This window comes from Cyrtonyx montezumae, unplaced genomic scaffold, assembly GCF_038088225.1.
Source record: "Cyrtonyx montezumae isolate F1298 unplaced genomic scaffold, pur_monq_1.0 scaffold_32, whole genome shotgun sequence".
Classification (NCBI taxonomy): Eukaryota; Metazoa; Chordata; class Aves; order Galliformes; family Odontophoridae; genus Cyrtonyx; species Cyrtonyx montezumae.
This window is the reverse complement of record NW_027072037.1, coordinates 1,413,476-1,425,938: the sequence shown is the minus strand read 5'-3', so window position 1 is coordinate 1,425,938 and position 12,463 is coordinate 1,413,476. Positions and strand designations below refer to the sequence as shown.

General features: G+C 43.8%; 1 protein-coding gene across 1 annotated transcript in view; it reads right to left on the bottom strand.

Annotated features, from left to right (window-relative positions):
* Positions 1–3,577: 3,577 nt before the first annotated feature.
* Positions 3,578–12,463, bottom strand: part of LOC136053955 (vasoactive intestinal polypeptide receptor) — a 102,126-nt gene continuing 93,240 nt past the window's right edge. The window contains exons 10-13 of the mRNA XM_065744949.1: positions 12,145–12,236; positions 7,719–7,848; positions 6,660–6,701; positions 3,578–5,160 (exon numbers count right to left, since the gene is read on the bottom strand). Of these exons, the coding sequence (XP_065601021.1) occupies positions 4,969–5,160; positions 6,660–6,701; positions 7,719–7,848; positions 12,145–12,236 (456 nt within the window). The 3' untranslated portion in view covers positions 3,578–4,968. The remainder of the gene's footprint in view (positions 5,161–6,659; positions 6,702–7,718; positions 7,849–12,144; positions 12,237–12,463) is intronic.

Sequence of the window (12,463 nt, the reverse complement as noted above, 5' to 3'; positions counted from 1 at the left end):
GAAGTGGTCTGTTGGACCAGGAAAGCTATGTTTTATAACTTTACAGACCTCTATGGGAAATAACAAGATCAGTTGTAACTGTATTCCATCACATCAGTGTATAAATATTGGGTTTAGGAACAGGGTAAAAGCTGGCTGACTGGAAGAAAACAGACTGAATGCTATGCTGGTTTGCATTTTGGGATGTTTGACTCCAAGTATCAGGCTGGGACTCAGTACTTTTCCTTGTTACACCAGCTAGTTCCAGAACAACCCCACCAGAGTGACTTCAGATTGACATGGGTTTGTACAAGGCCAAGGGCTTGGTCTCCTGTTCCTCCAGGGTCATCGACAACCAAGAAGCATTATGGTCCCATCCACTATAAGCATTGGTATGCAAAAAGTGCAAAGCTGCATGGAGAGTCAGGGAGCCCTGGTCTGTGGTCCCTGGCACTGAGAATTTGGCACATTCACCATTGGTGCAGAGACAGCTGTGTCCAGTCCAACCCCTTCTTCAGCCCAACGTGCTACCTGAAGGGAGAGAGGCCAGGGCATGGCAGAGGAGGGTGTTTTACATGGGCAAAGGGGTTAAACCTACATTTCTCTTTCACTAAAGACGAGCTACTGTCAGTCTCCATGCTTCAGATTCCCCATGTGTTCCCAGAGACCTTTAACCAAACCAAGTACTACCATGAACTCACACGGACAGAATGAAACGTGATTCACAATGACACATGTTGGCACTCTCAAGTTTGAGAGACCCCCTTCTAGTCTGAAAGTATATGATTCCTGCAAAAAAAAACCAATTTATTTTTATTTTTTGCCTTGTTTAAACACTGTGCTGATGGAATGTAGACATTGATCACAAAGAAACCCTTCGATCCCTCCAATGGAGCCAAGCGATGTCCATTCCCCAGCTTTCTTTGTAACTCCATTTTGCTTTCTATAAACCAACTGGTAACTGCCCATTGATCAGCCAACAAAACCCCACCACAATTCAAACCAACAAAATACATAAACATTAAATGTTTCATCATCTAAGCTTGTTCAGAATCCCTTTCTCTTTCCAAAACGGCAGCAATGCTGTTGCTGCATAAAGTCCTGTTTTCAAAAAAAACAATTTCAAATTTCAATAGCCTAGAATTCTTTCACTGTACTTTTTCAGGCCCTGACAAACAAGTCTATATTCTCATTTCTTGCTGCTTATCAGAGGGCCACAGAGCCATACAGGTCCCAGCCGTACTGAAATATCTACAGCCTAATGTTAGCATTGAACCTTGTACCTCTAGACCTTGAGAAAGTCATTTAATTTTCATATTTTAATTGTTTTGTTATGTTAATAATAATTGTTTAATAGTTTATTCAGTGAAACCCTGAGTGACTAATTAACAGGATTGGATTTGATCTCTCATTGGTATAAAAAGGGAGTAAGCAGCTCCAGGCTGAAGGTAAAGGAATTCCTCTAAACTCAAATTCCAGTTTCAAGCTTGTGTAAACCAGGAGTCACTGTCGTGAACTGAGAGATGCAAGTGGGGTCAGAATTTGGTGTCATTTCTCTAAAAAGTTTTGGGATCCAAACTCGTGATCCGCAGACATGTCTAAAAAGCAGATTCAGGAATGACTCTTAATCATCTTTTTCACTAAAATAACTCGCTTGCGTACTACAGTCGCTCCTGTCCCACTGGTCAGGCTTGTGCTTTGTGAGAAGCAGCAACAGCTCCTAGCAGTGGCTCATTTAGTCAGCACTGCTGGGTCAATACAGTTTGAGTAGTCATTTGGGGCTGCAGTTGTGGTCCTTGAACTCAGTTTTACTTATGAGTTGGATGAAAATCACATTCAGAGCAGAGGAGGCCAAGCTATTCAGCCAAATTCCTGTACTAAGTACCTAAACAAAGGCCCGATCCAAAAGCCAGAATGGGCAGAAAAACTCTTCCATTCACTTGATTGCTTAGATCCCCAGAGAGAAAAACTCTGATTTCATCACCAACTCCTCTCTTCCCCCAAAATTTGAAGCCAACACAGCTGGGCTGGCAGCAACGCCGTGCCCATCACAGCACATTCACTTTGCCTCTTCATCGAACCTCGACAGCCTAATGGCAGTGCAGTTGGATGGTTGGTGCTGGCCCAGGTTGGCCCAGGGCTGCAAATAAATAGGAGGAGTAAATAAATGGCAGAAGTGCCTCCTGCAGATGGAATCACAAACACAGGGAGAGGAAAAGGAAGGTAAAAATAACACAGAACGAAAATGCACAGGGTGTCTCAGGCTCACAGGCACAGATTACCTCCTGCTGCCAGCAGTGGTGCTTCACTTAATTCTCAACAGCTTTGTGTTTCAGTTCCTCTGTTGCTGGTATATGAGACGTGGTACTGCTTGTAGGAGTTCTCCAGCACCTTCTGCATGAGTCCTAACCCAGCTCTGAAAGCACTCAGAGCAGCAGAGCCAGTGCCAAGCACAAAGTCCCTCCTCTAAAAGCCCCACGAGGATGTTTCTCATCATTTTGGGAATTGGATGGCTGCTAAGAGAGAACTTTGAACATGTCATGACACTGAAACTCTGACTGCTAATGATATGGTTTCACTGTAGCATAGCCACTTGGAGATCAGCTTTTTACATGGTCTGATAGTAATAGGACAAGGGGGAACGGCTTTAAACTAAAAGAGGGTAAATTTATGTCAGGTCTTAGGAAGACATTCTTTACTCCTAAGTTGGTGAGGCACTGGCACAGATTGCTGATAAAAGCTATGGGTTCCCCAGGAAATGCTCAAGGCCAGGCTGAATGGGGCTTTGGGTAACTTGGTCTGGTGGGATGTGTCCCTGTCCATGGTAGGGACATGTTGGAACTATATGGTCCTTAGGGTCCCTTCCAACTCAAACCATATTATGATTGATTTTCTGATTCTATGAGAATAAAGATGACTTGAGCCTGGCTAGCCAGGAGTCTTGCCAGCAGTTTAATACCAGGACCATGGGTATCAGCACAGCTATCTTCACAAATATCCATCTGCTCTAGGTTTTCCAGGCTGAGTAGCCATGGTTACACCGTGACATGCTGGAAACCCATGGGTACATACCTACCCTTCACAGCAGTTGTACCAGATTATCTCACAACAGCAGGCTTCCAGCTTCTATGCTGTCTTGCATGTGAGGAAATATTCTGGCAGCATCCAGCTCTGATGGTAATGGATACAGCTCTGGTAGGAGGTATGCAATGGAACAACCACCCTTCAGAACTCAGAAGGGTTCATAGATCAGGATGTCCTGAGTCACTGTCAGTGAAAAGTTGAGATCTTGGAACTATGAAGGAATTCATACTTCCTTTTCAAGTACATGTATTATTTTGGTGACCCAGACTCCTTCCCAAGGACAGTGATGTCACGTTGTAGTAGGACAACGGCAGCCCAGTTATTCAGTTTACACCTTTGCTTGGCAGAGACCCATAGTGTAAAACTGGTGTGACCCTACACAATTCAGTTGGGTGGGAAACAGCCATGATGTTTCCCAATAGCATCTGCATCCTTGGGCTATTTCTTATGGTTGGGATTCATGGCTTGGGAATTTGAGCTCACGTGATGCCCCAAACCTAGTTTGTCAAGAGTAGGATTTGGTTTCGCTCCTCTCCTTCTCCCCTCTATCGAGGAAAGAAAAGAAAAAAAAACCACAACACAATTCCCTTGGTTTCAGCAGGCTGTATGTACATCTTTCAAACAGGGACTGCCCCAATGTGGAAGCTAATAGGTCTTCAAAAATGACATAAAATGCACATGCGTCTCTTAAAGATCTAACAGTGCCTTCATCATAGGATGAAAGCTCTCTGCAAAACCTGAAGCAGAAATCAATTGAATAGCTCCCTCACTCCCTTCTGACTCCTGGAGTGCCAGATACGTGCTAAGCCAACCTTGTTTTGATGAAAGCAATTTTGCTTGCTGCTGTGAAGCTAATTTTTTCATCTGGAGACTGTCTCCTTATGGTGGGCCTGATTCAATTAATGATTACAGGGTTCTACATCTTCCCTTTCCTGGCAGTATGTGCTACGCAAGTGCAAATGGATTACAGACCAACTGCTTTCCCCCAATCCCTAATGATACTGGGTGCAGGAACGCACCAAGATCTCCTGGTTCAGTGAAAAAGTATGAAAAACACAGCCGTACTCCACTGTTGGCATCTGTACCTGGTTTTTATACAGGCAAATTGAGTTCCCTGATCACTGAAAACAACCAAACAAAGCATGACAATGTCCTGAACACAGCACAGAGAAGGGCATTTGTGTTGGTTCTTCTCAGCAAGTTGCTTTTCCAGAGGGCACCCAACGATGCATGGAAAGCTTTGGCTAACGAGGACGGTGAGCAATTAGCAGAACACACTCCAACATTGGGGCATCCTTCCAGGGCCTTGCCTAGTGCTGCAGCTTCTCTGCACAGGGCAGGGTGGTGGGCTGGCCTCTCCCCTTCCTGCTCATGTTCCTCCTGTCCCTTCTCCTTGCTGTTTCCAGCACCATATCTAAGCAACTGGGCTTTTGGCACATTCGTAAGTTTGGCATTTTGGTTTTTTCACCACGTCTTGTCTCCCTCTCTCTCCTTTACTGGCTCATTTAAAACAAAAGAAAAGTGCAGTTTATCTGTTTCAGAGATGCCGGTTCTGGGAAAGCCACCATTAACTCAGGCTCTTCCCTCCCTTACCCCCACAATTCAGTATTTATAGCACATCAGGATCTCCCAGGTTCTCCTCATGCGAATGGGACCTTTACTCAGCGTTATCAGCCCCCGAGGGCGCCAACTTAGAGAGAAAGGTCTGGAAAGAGGGAGAGGAAAAGCATTTCTCCTCCTCCTAGCTTGTCTGGTCTTGTCCTGGATGCCAGTGGCTTTTCCAGTTTTTTGTCCTCTGTTGGCTCAAGCGAAGCATGTCATTTCACAAGGGTTTGTCCATAGGTCACCAATTCCTGGGGATCCTTCTCTCTCTTGGATGCTCAGTGCTCAGAGAGCCTCTCTCCATCACACCAGAGAGAATTCTGCTTGGAAGCTGGAGCACCGGCGTGTCTTTGGTGAGCACTTGGTCAGCATGGAGATCTGGGTGCTGAAGTTGGTGCCGTTGCTGCCCAAGGAAGGGTGGTGGTACTTCATGTCTGAGCCCAGGAACCGCTCCAGGTGCCACCTCCGCCATTTTCGCTTGAGCTCAGCTTGGACCTACGCGATGGAAAGATAAACAAGTCAGCAGAGGAGAGCATAATTAGAAGAGGTAATAACTATTTTATGGAGGTCACTGAACCTGGAGAGAACTGCTAGCCACACAGAAGAGAGGTGACACTGCAGGAAGTAAATTAGCTGAGCAGAAATCCTTGAGCTTAAGCAGAAAGGTGAGCGTGAGGAGTTGCTTATCCGATGAAGTGAAGATGTCAGACTACTTAACTTCTATGGCTTGTGAACATAATTGGGATTGTTGTTTGTTTGTTGTGCAGACCTGCTTTCCACAGAATCACCAAAGTTGGAAAAGACTTCCAAAATACAACCATCCTCCTACCACCAATAGTTGCCCACTAAACCATGTCCCTCAGTAGAACATCTAAATGTTTCTTGTCCAATTACAAATGATTTAACTACAGCTTGTTAGTAAAGCAATGGGTACAGCTGTGCTTTTTGACAGAGGTTACTTGTTTCTACTCAGGGGGTTTGCACACACTGCTTGGTTTACACCATTCACATTCAAACCCTGCACAAATATGAGCACAGTCCCCATCCCCTCATGCAGTCTTCAAGTACAGTGTTTTGTATTGTGGCATGAATTAGATAAAACAGCTCTGTCTGAGGGTCTCTGGGCTCAGCAAACACAAAAACAGTACATCACAAATACAAACTCCGGACCTGGAAATGTGGGGAAGTTGAGATCAATGCCAGTAAGCTGGAAATACATTTCACTTAGCACTGGTCTGTGCACAAGATGCATCAGTCCTGTTCGGGTTTTGGATCACCAGGAAGTCTGAGTGGCACTGCCCTGCTCCAAGCAGGTTCACTAGCTAATCATCGCTGGGCTACCTGCCCTGCATGATGTCCACACGGCCTCAGCGTGGCTGGAAGAAGGAACAGAGCTCTAAGAGAGCAACTGTGACTCTGGACACTCTTCCTCTCCTCAGGAAGCTGGAACACAAGCCCAGATCACAGCTGTTTCCTTCTTGTCAGTTTATCAAGCTGAACATGCTCCATCAGACAGAAACTACAAGTTTCCAGCTGCTCACATCTTCCCAGTAGACTTCACCATTTGGGTTTAATCGGTCTCTGAAGAGTTTCCTTCTGATGGATGGAGCGTGGTACAAACATATCATTGCACTAACAAGCCTCCACTGCAAGGAGCCTGGTTCTGTTGGCATTTAAGGGAGATTTTAAACCCAAGTTGGACTTGCCTTGTTGAAAGTACTCCCTTGAAATCAGGTTTATGCAAGGTTTTGCTGATGCTGTCTCATGAGTAAAGGAAGAACTCAGCAGCAGCAATTAAAGTCCTAATACATTTATGAATTGTGCTGGAAACTGTCTGGCTAACGGTTGAGATTTTTTTCTGGGGTGGCAGACTTGACTTGGAAGGTTTCCCCAGTGTGGTAACATCAGGAATGGGACAGCCCTCAATCTGTTCTCCACGAGCATTCAATTTGCCTTAGCTGCAAATATTAACCAAATAACAGTGCTGATCTTACCTCCCCATTGAGAAAACAGTAGAGGACAGCCACCACAAATCCCTAGGGGAAAGGAGAGAAGAGGCTTTTAGTAACTCCTAGCTTATATTCTCCTAGATCACAACCCAAACCCACTGCAGCCCTGGATAAAGGGCACACTGTCAGGGAACTGCTAGGGTGCCTCTTAAAATCCAAATTAATGTATTTTTCCTATAAAAGGAGAACAGGAAGGTTGGTCAAGGCATCTTGGAGCAGATGCAAGGCTTTGACTTCAAGGCTTGCTCCAGACTGGTGTTTAAAGCCATCATGTGTCACTTTGGCTTTAAGTAGGGCACCTGGCCATTCAAACTTAAGCACTGAAGGCGACTTGGTGGGATACCGGAGGCAACTTTCCTGGGGAAACTTGAACAGCCCAGAGACTGTGAGAGCACAGAGTGGCTACAGCTGCTTGACAGATGGATGCAATTGCACAGACAAGTGTTTCTGTTCATGGAAAAGCAAGGCCAAGATAAAACAGCCCAACGTTGGGTGCGAATGAGGTGAGGCCTGTGGGAAGGCCTACAAAGCAAACTCCATCAAGGATCTCCTCAGGATTAATGCATCCTCATGGGGAACTCGCCTGCTGCTCCAATAAACTGCAATCCTACTTGGGCAGGATTTAGGGGCAGAACTTTTTTAGAAGAGATAGTTCATGAAAACCAACTGGTCATAGACTAGGATGCCATTAATGGACAGAAAGACTCTTTCTGAAGGCTATTCATCACATCCTACTGTGTTAATGGTCTCTAAACTCAATAAACGTGCTTGATTTTCTCCCCTAAGTACAAAAAAGCCCCAGGGAGGTTAGCATATAGAAGTGCATTTTCTTTCCAGGTGCCTAAAAAATGGAGAGACAAACTCCTGGTAAAGTGTATATAAATATACAGGTAAAATATAACATTATCTTCCACCCTTTCCAAGCTGGACTGAGTTGATTCTTCCCCAGAGGCACAGGACAAATACTGGGCATGTCTGGGGAAAAAACAGGTCACAGGTTTGGTTATTTCTTAGACAGATTGGTGGGTCCACTGGGTGACTTACCTGGAACGACCCAACCACAAGCTCAAAGACCAGCTTAACTTCTGCTTTGAAATTGTCAGGGAAGAAAGCAAACATGATGTAGTGAATGCCAAAGAGAGGGATCAGCAGCAAGGTGGACTTGGCCAGTCTCCTGTTGGAAAGACAAACACGAGTCACAAGGGGAGAGGAAAGAGGAGCTAAAAGGATAAGCTGATGAGAAATCCTGTAGCTGAGCCTTATGAAACCATGAAACTTTAATTTGCTGTATGTGGTACCTATTTGCTGATCAGTGGGATCATGATGGGGTAGCCATGCACTCTAAATGCATTTTTTTGTTAGGATATGTGATATGGGCCACCTACCCTGAGGTCCTGGGAACATCCAGGCAATGCCAGCAGGCTGTCCTCACTCACTGAGCAGAAATGTCTGTGCTATACCAAAAGTAGGGATCGACTCCCCACTGCTTAATCTTTCCAGGATCCTCCTAACAGCCTGGACTGGGATGTGATGAAATGTGGAAGCAGACCCTCTGCTGGGCGCAGACAGTTGCTAGCTATAGCAGTTTGCAGAACCAAGGACTGGGCTGGGAGCATTTCCATGTGCTTACTTTCCTCCTCATGAACAGCTCTTAAAGAAATACACATCTTCAGCTGAAGGAGAACCATCAGCCCTAGTTCGTTTCTCCTTCAGCCTGCAGCTGGCTGGTGATTTCAAATGCAGTGACAAAATAAAATGTGCTATCTTTACTCCCTGTAACTTCAATAGAAGTATTTCTTTCTCCCCTCCTGCTGCAGATCTTTTTTCATCTCTACCATCTAAACCATTATCTGGTGTCTTCTTTGTTTGCTTAGGATTTCTGGAAATTACAGCTTCTGGGAGAGAAATGGTATGTTTAGCTCAGAGTAATGATAGGCTATCGCACAATGAATGTCTCCAAAGGAGGGGGATGAACAGTATTAGTGCTTAATGGCATCAGGCTGGGTAATCAGTGGTCTAATGAGGAAGATACGATAATTTATTAAATTTAATCATTATTAGAATATAGCTGATAAAAAAAAAAAAAAGGAAAAATGAAATCAAGAACTTCAGGATGCTTAGGGGGGGTTTTGGCTCCCTCAGTCACCCACATCCTTTTGCATCCCCCTCTCCCAGACGCTTCTGGAGGAACTGAAGCTTAGGCTAAAGTGTTGGAAATACTTGTCCTTCCATCTACAAACCCTTCAGATCCCATCAGGCTTGGTGTCCCCAGACCATCTTCATTTATTTGCCATCTGTATATACCCACAGTGAAGGCTGATGTGTCACTATTATGCAGACGATGCTCATCAGCTCATCATCGTTCTCTCCCAGCAGACCTTTCCAGCTTTCCCTGGGCTGGGCCCAAGGACAGTTGGATGCTAAAACTCTACTTGGAGGCTGTGGATCCCCAAGGAATACATGCTGGCTGCAGCTCATTCCAGACAAATGGAATGCCTGTAGGAAGCAAGGACTGTCACCGTCACCAACCAACCTATGAGCAGGACCCACAGACTAACCCCTAGGAGCTCCAGTTTGCACGATACCTCTTACTTCCAGCACTAAGCTTCACAGAATACTGAGTGATGTTTTGGATTTTATGTCATCTTCAAGGCAAGCTCCGTAATATTGGAAAAATATCTCTACAGATTGCAATGTATGTCATGGTGTGCTTCTCCCAGGAAGCTAAAGACTGGCTGTGCAGTAGACACAAATGCTTGGGTGGCTGTCTAAGGCTGGTTAATGTTACCTGCAGGAAGCCATGCTTCTCAAAATATTAATTACCTTCTCCTCCTGTCACCGAATGCACTTCTTATTCCTATCCTTTCTGACATGACGACAGATGGTTTAGGAAGAACGTCTCCACTATCCTGCACTGCACCCAATCCTCTCCTTAAGGGGTGGTGAGAGTTAAACAACACTTTGCTCCTGAATACATAATGGAAAGTTGCCCAGAAAACTTTGATGATAATATTGGACTATGAACATGCACAGCATGGAATGAGATGAATTTTGCTCAGCATTTCTTCAGCAGAAACTAAGGTGCTTTCTTCTTATGTTTACCCCAAATATTGCTGTCCTGCTCTTGCACAAATCCCTGTCATATGCAGAAAACTGTTCTGGGAGAATTGTTTTCACAGTTTCTGACACATTAAAGCCCAGCTCGGTACCTGTAGCATTAATGAGTGAGCAAATCAGCAGTGTACCTGAATTTTCACCCTGCAGCTAAACTGAAACCAGTTGGAGCTGTACATTACTATCAACATATCAACACATTATTTTTTAAATATAAACAATATAAAATAAATAAGAGGAGGAAGAAAAAGAAATGAGAGATTCCCAGTGTTGTCACTTTAAAGCCTATTTATCCCAGTTGTGGCAGGAGGAACCAACACTTTTCATTACCAACAGATTTTGATAAGCTCTCTTGGGTCTTGAAGGTCAAAGCCCTGAAGCTTGCAGCAGCATGTCAGGTAACAGGGGTATGACTTATGAAAGGATCCAGACAGCAGAATACATGCCTAATCATAGCACCACAGAATCAGCAAGGTCAGAATAGACCTCTAAGATCATCTAGTCCATCCATCTACCGATTAATGTCATTTGTAAAAGGATTTGTATGACCCCAGATGCCTCTACAGGTAGCCACATGAACACTAAATGCTGAGGACATGTAGAGGAATTTCTACAGGAGACTATGGTACCTCATGTCTCATTGCAGTCCATAGTCAATAGAGACTTCCAGACATACCAGTGGAGTCTGGTTGTATGGAAGAGACACAAGTCTCCCACAGATCCCATGTCCTATAGGCCAGGTCCAGACAAGCATATCAAATATTCTAAGGCATTTGATACAGCTTGGACACCTATATGTGACTGATGCGTGCCTGAATGGAGCTGAGATGATTTTCCAGATGGATGAGGATGGTGATGAATTGAAGACGTGAAGATCATTCATCCTTTTGCAATTGGTTCCTGTTTGGCAGGCTAATATGGGGAAACCTTTGCTACTTACTACCCTGTCGTGCTAGGCTTGTTTACCAGGCAAAGAAGATTTACCAGCAATTCAGACTCCATTGGAAAATATGTAGAAAAAAAGCCATGAGCTCAAAGCTCAGCATGACCTGCTACGTAATCTGGGCATAACCCTTCTGATGCGTGGCTGGCAGTACTTCTAGGGAGATGAACAGGAGCCAACTGCTCCAGGCTGCTGCATAGTAAGTACAAGAACATATTTCAATATGATGATTTAATCTATCCACCTGGCTAAAGCTGTTGCAGTCCTGGTTGCGGGAAGATACATTGCCCAACTTGAAATACATAGAGATGCAATAGAAAAAAAAAAAGGTATAATGTTGGTGATGATGGGAAAAGAAATTACTGGCTCTGTATGCTGCAGGGAGAAGTTAAGGTGAAATACTGGAATTTTCCTTTATAAATTTCAGAATCTCTGGAAGGAGATGAATTATATAATTTTCCATCACTAAAGAAAAAGACAGAGTTGTGGTTGGTCAGTATTTAAGAAGTATATTGATTTTAAGTCTTCCATCTTGCTGAAGAATGAACCGAGTTCACATTCTTCAAAGTACACAGCTCCCTCAAAAAGTAAAGACAATTTTATGAACAGTGACCAGATAGACACTGCTCTTTTTTCTTTTTAGCTATCTTCTAGAAATGCTTTGATAAATATCCAGGATATTTGCAATGCTAAGCCAGGACAGTGGCAGGAGGCAAAAATGAGATGAAATCTGAACTTCTATTTTATTTGCATTAAATATATAAATCCGTGCAGAGAGATGGATTTCTTGTACTTTTATAATGCCACACCAAAGTCCAGTCTTACACACTGCGACAAATTCTGACTCCACTTGCATGTTCTTCATTATAAAGAGCCCCACTAAGGTCAACATTATATCCTTGGGACAAAAGCTATATGATAAGCAAAACTAATCAGACATTTATTTATTTCTCAATAGTAAAGAGAAATGAGTACATTAGGTATGGATAAATGCAAAGTCATTCGGGAATCTTCTTCGGGGTATGGAAATATTGCCATAGATTCTACTGAATACATGGATTTTCTCAATTTCTACTTTGAAAAAGTGAGTTAAGGGTAACTGCTTTAGATAAAAAAGCCTCAGATGTAGATGGATAATCCTAGTTCTTCATCAGGGTCCCCTGGCCCTCAGGATCCAATAAATATTGATTAAATATTGAATATACAGTGAAAAAGACCTTTTTATTTCATGATCGCTACTCTTACTCTCATGCCCATCAGCAAAAGGCCCATTTCCTCATTTCTGATCATCTTTAGCCAATTAACAAATACACAATTCTGATGAGACAGACGCAGGCAGATGAAGTACTTTGACTAAGTGCCAAGCAGGTTTTGCCAAACTGTACAGTGCTGCTGAAAAAGCCCAGGACTTACGAATACTGGCTGGTTTCATTGTGTCCAACATCTGGGGAATGCAACTTCTGGACTAAGATACGGATGATGCAAATGAAGAGAATGAAGTTCACCTGTTGGAATGGAGAGAAACAGAAAAAAAAAAAAAAAAAGAAAGAAAAATTATGCCCCTGCAGTATTATTTTGCAGTGAAAAGAGGAAATTGTTGATTTTTTTTTTTTTTTTTTGCCACAGAGCTGTTAAAAAGCCATGAGCAGAGAACCCCACTCTAGGAGCACACAGTAAACCGACACAGGATGGCAGCCATCTTGGGCCTGACATCAGCCTGCTTGGGACTTTG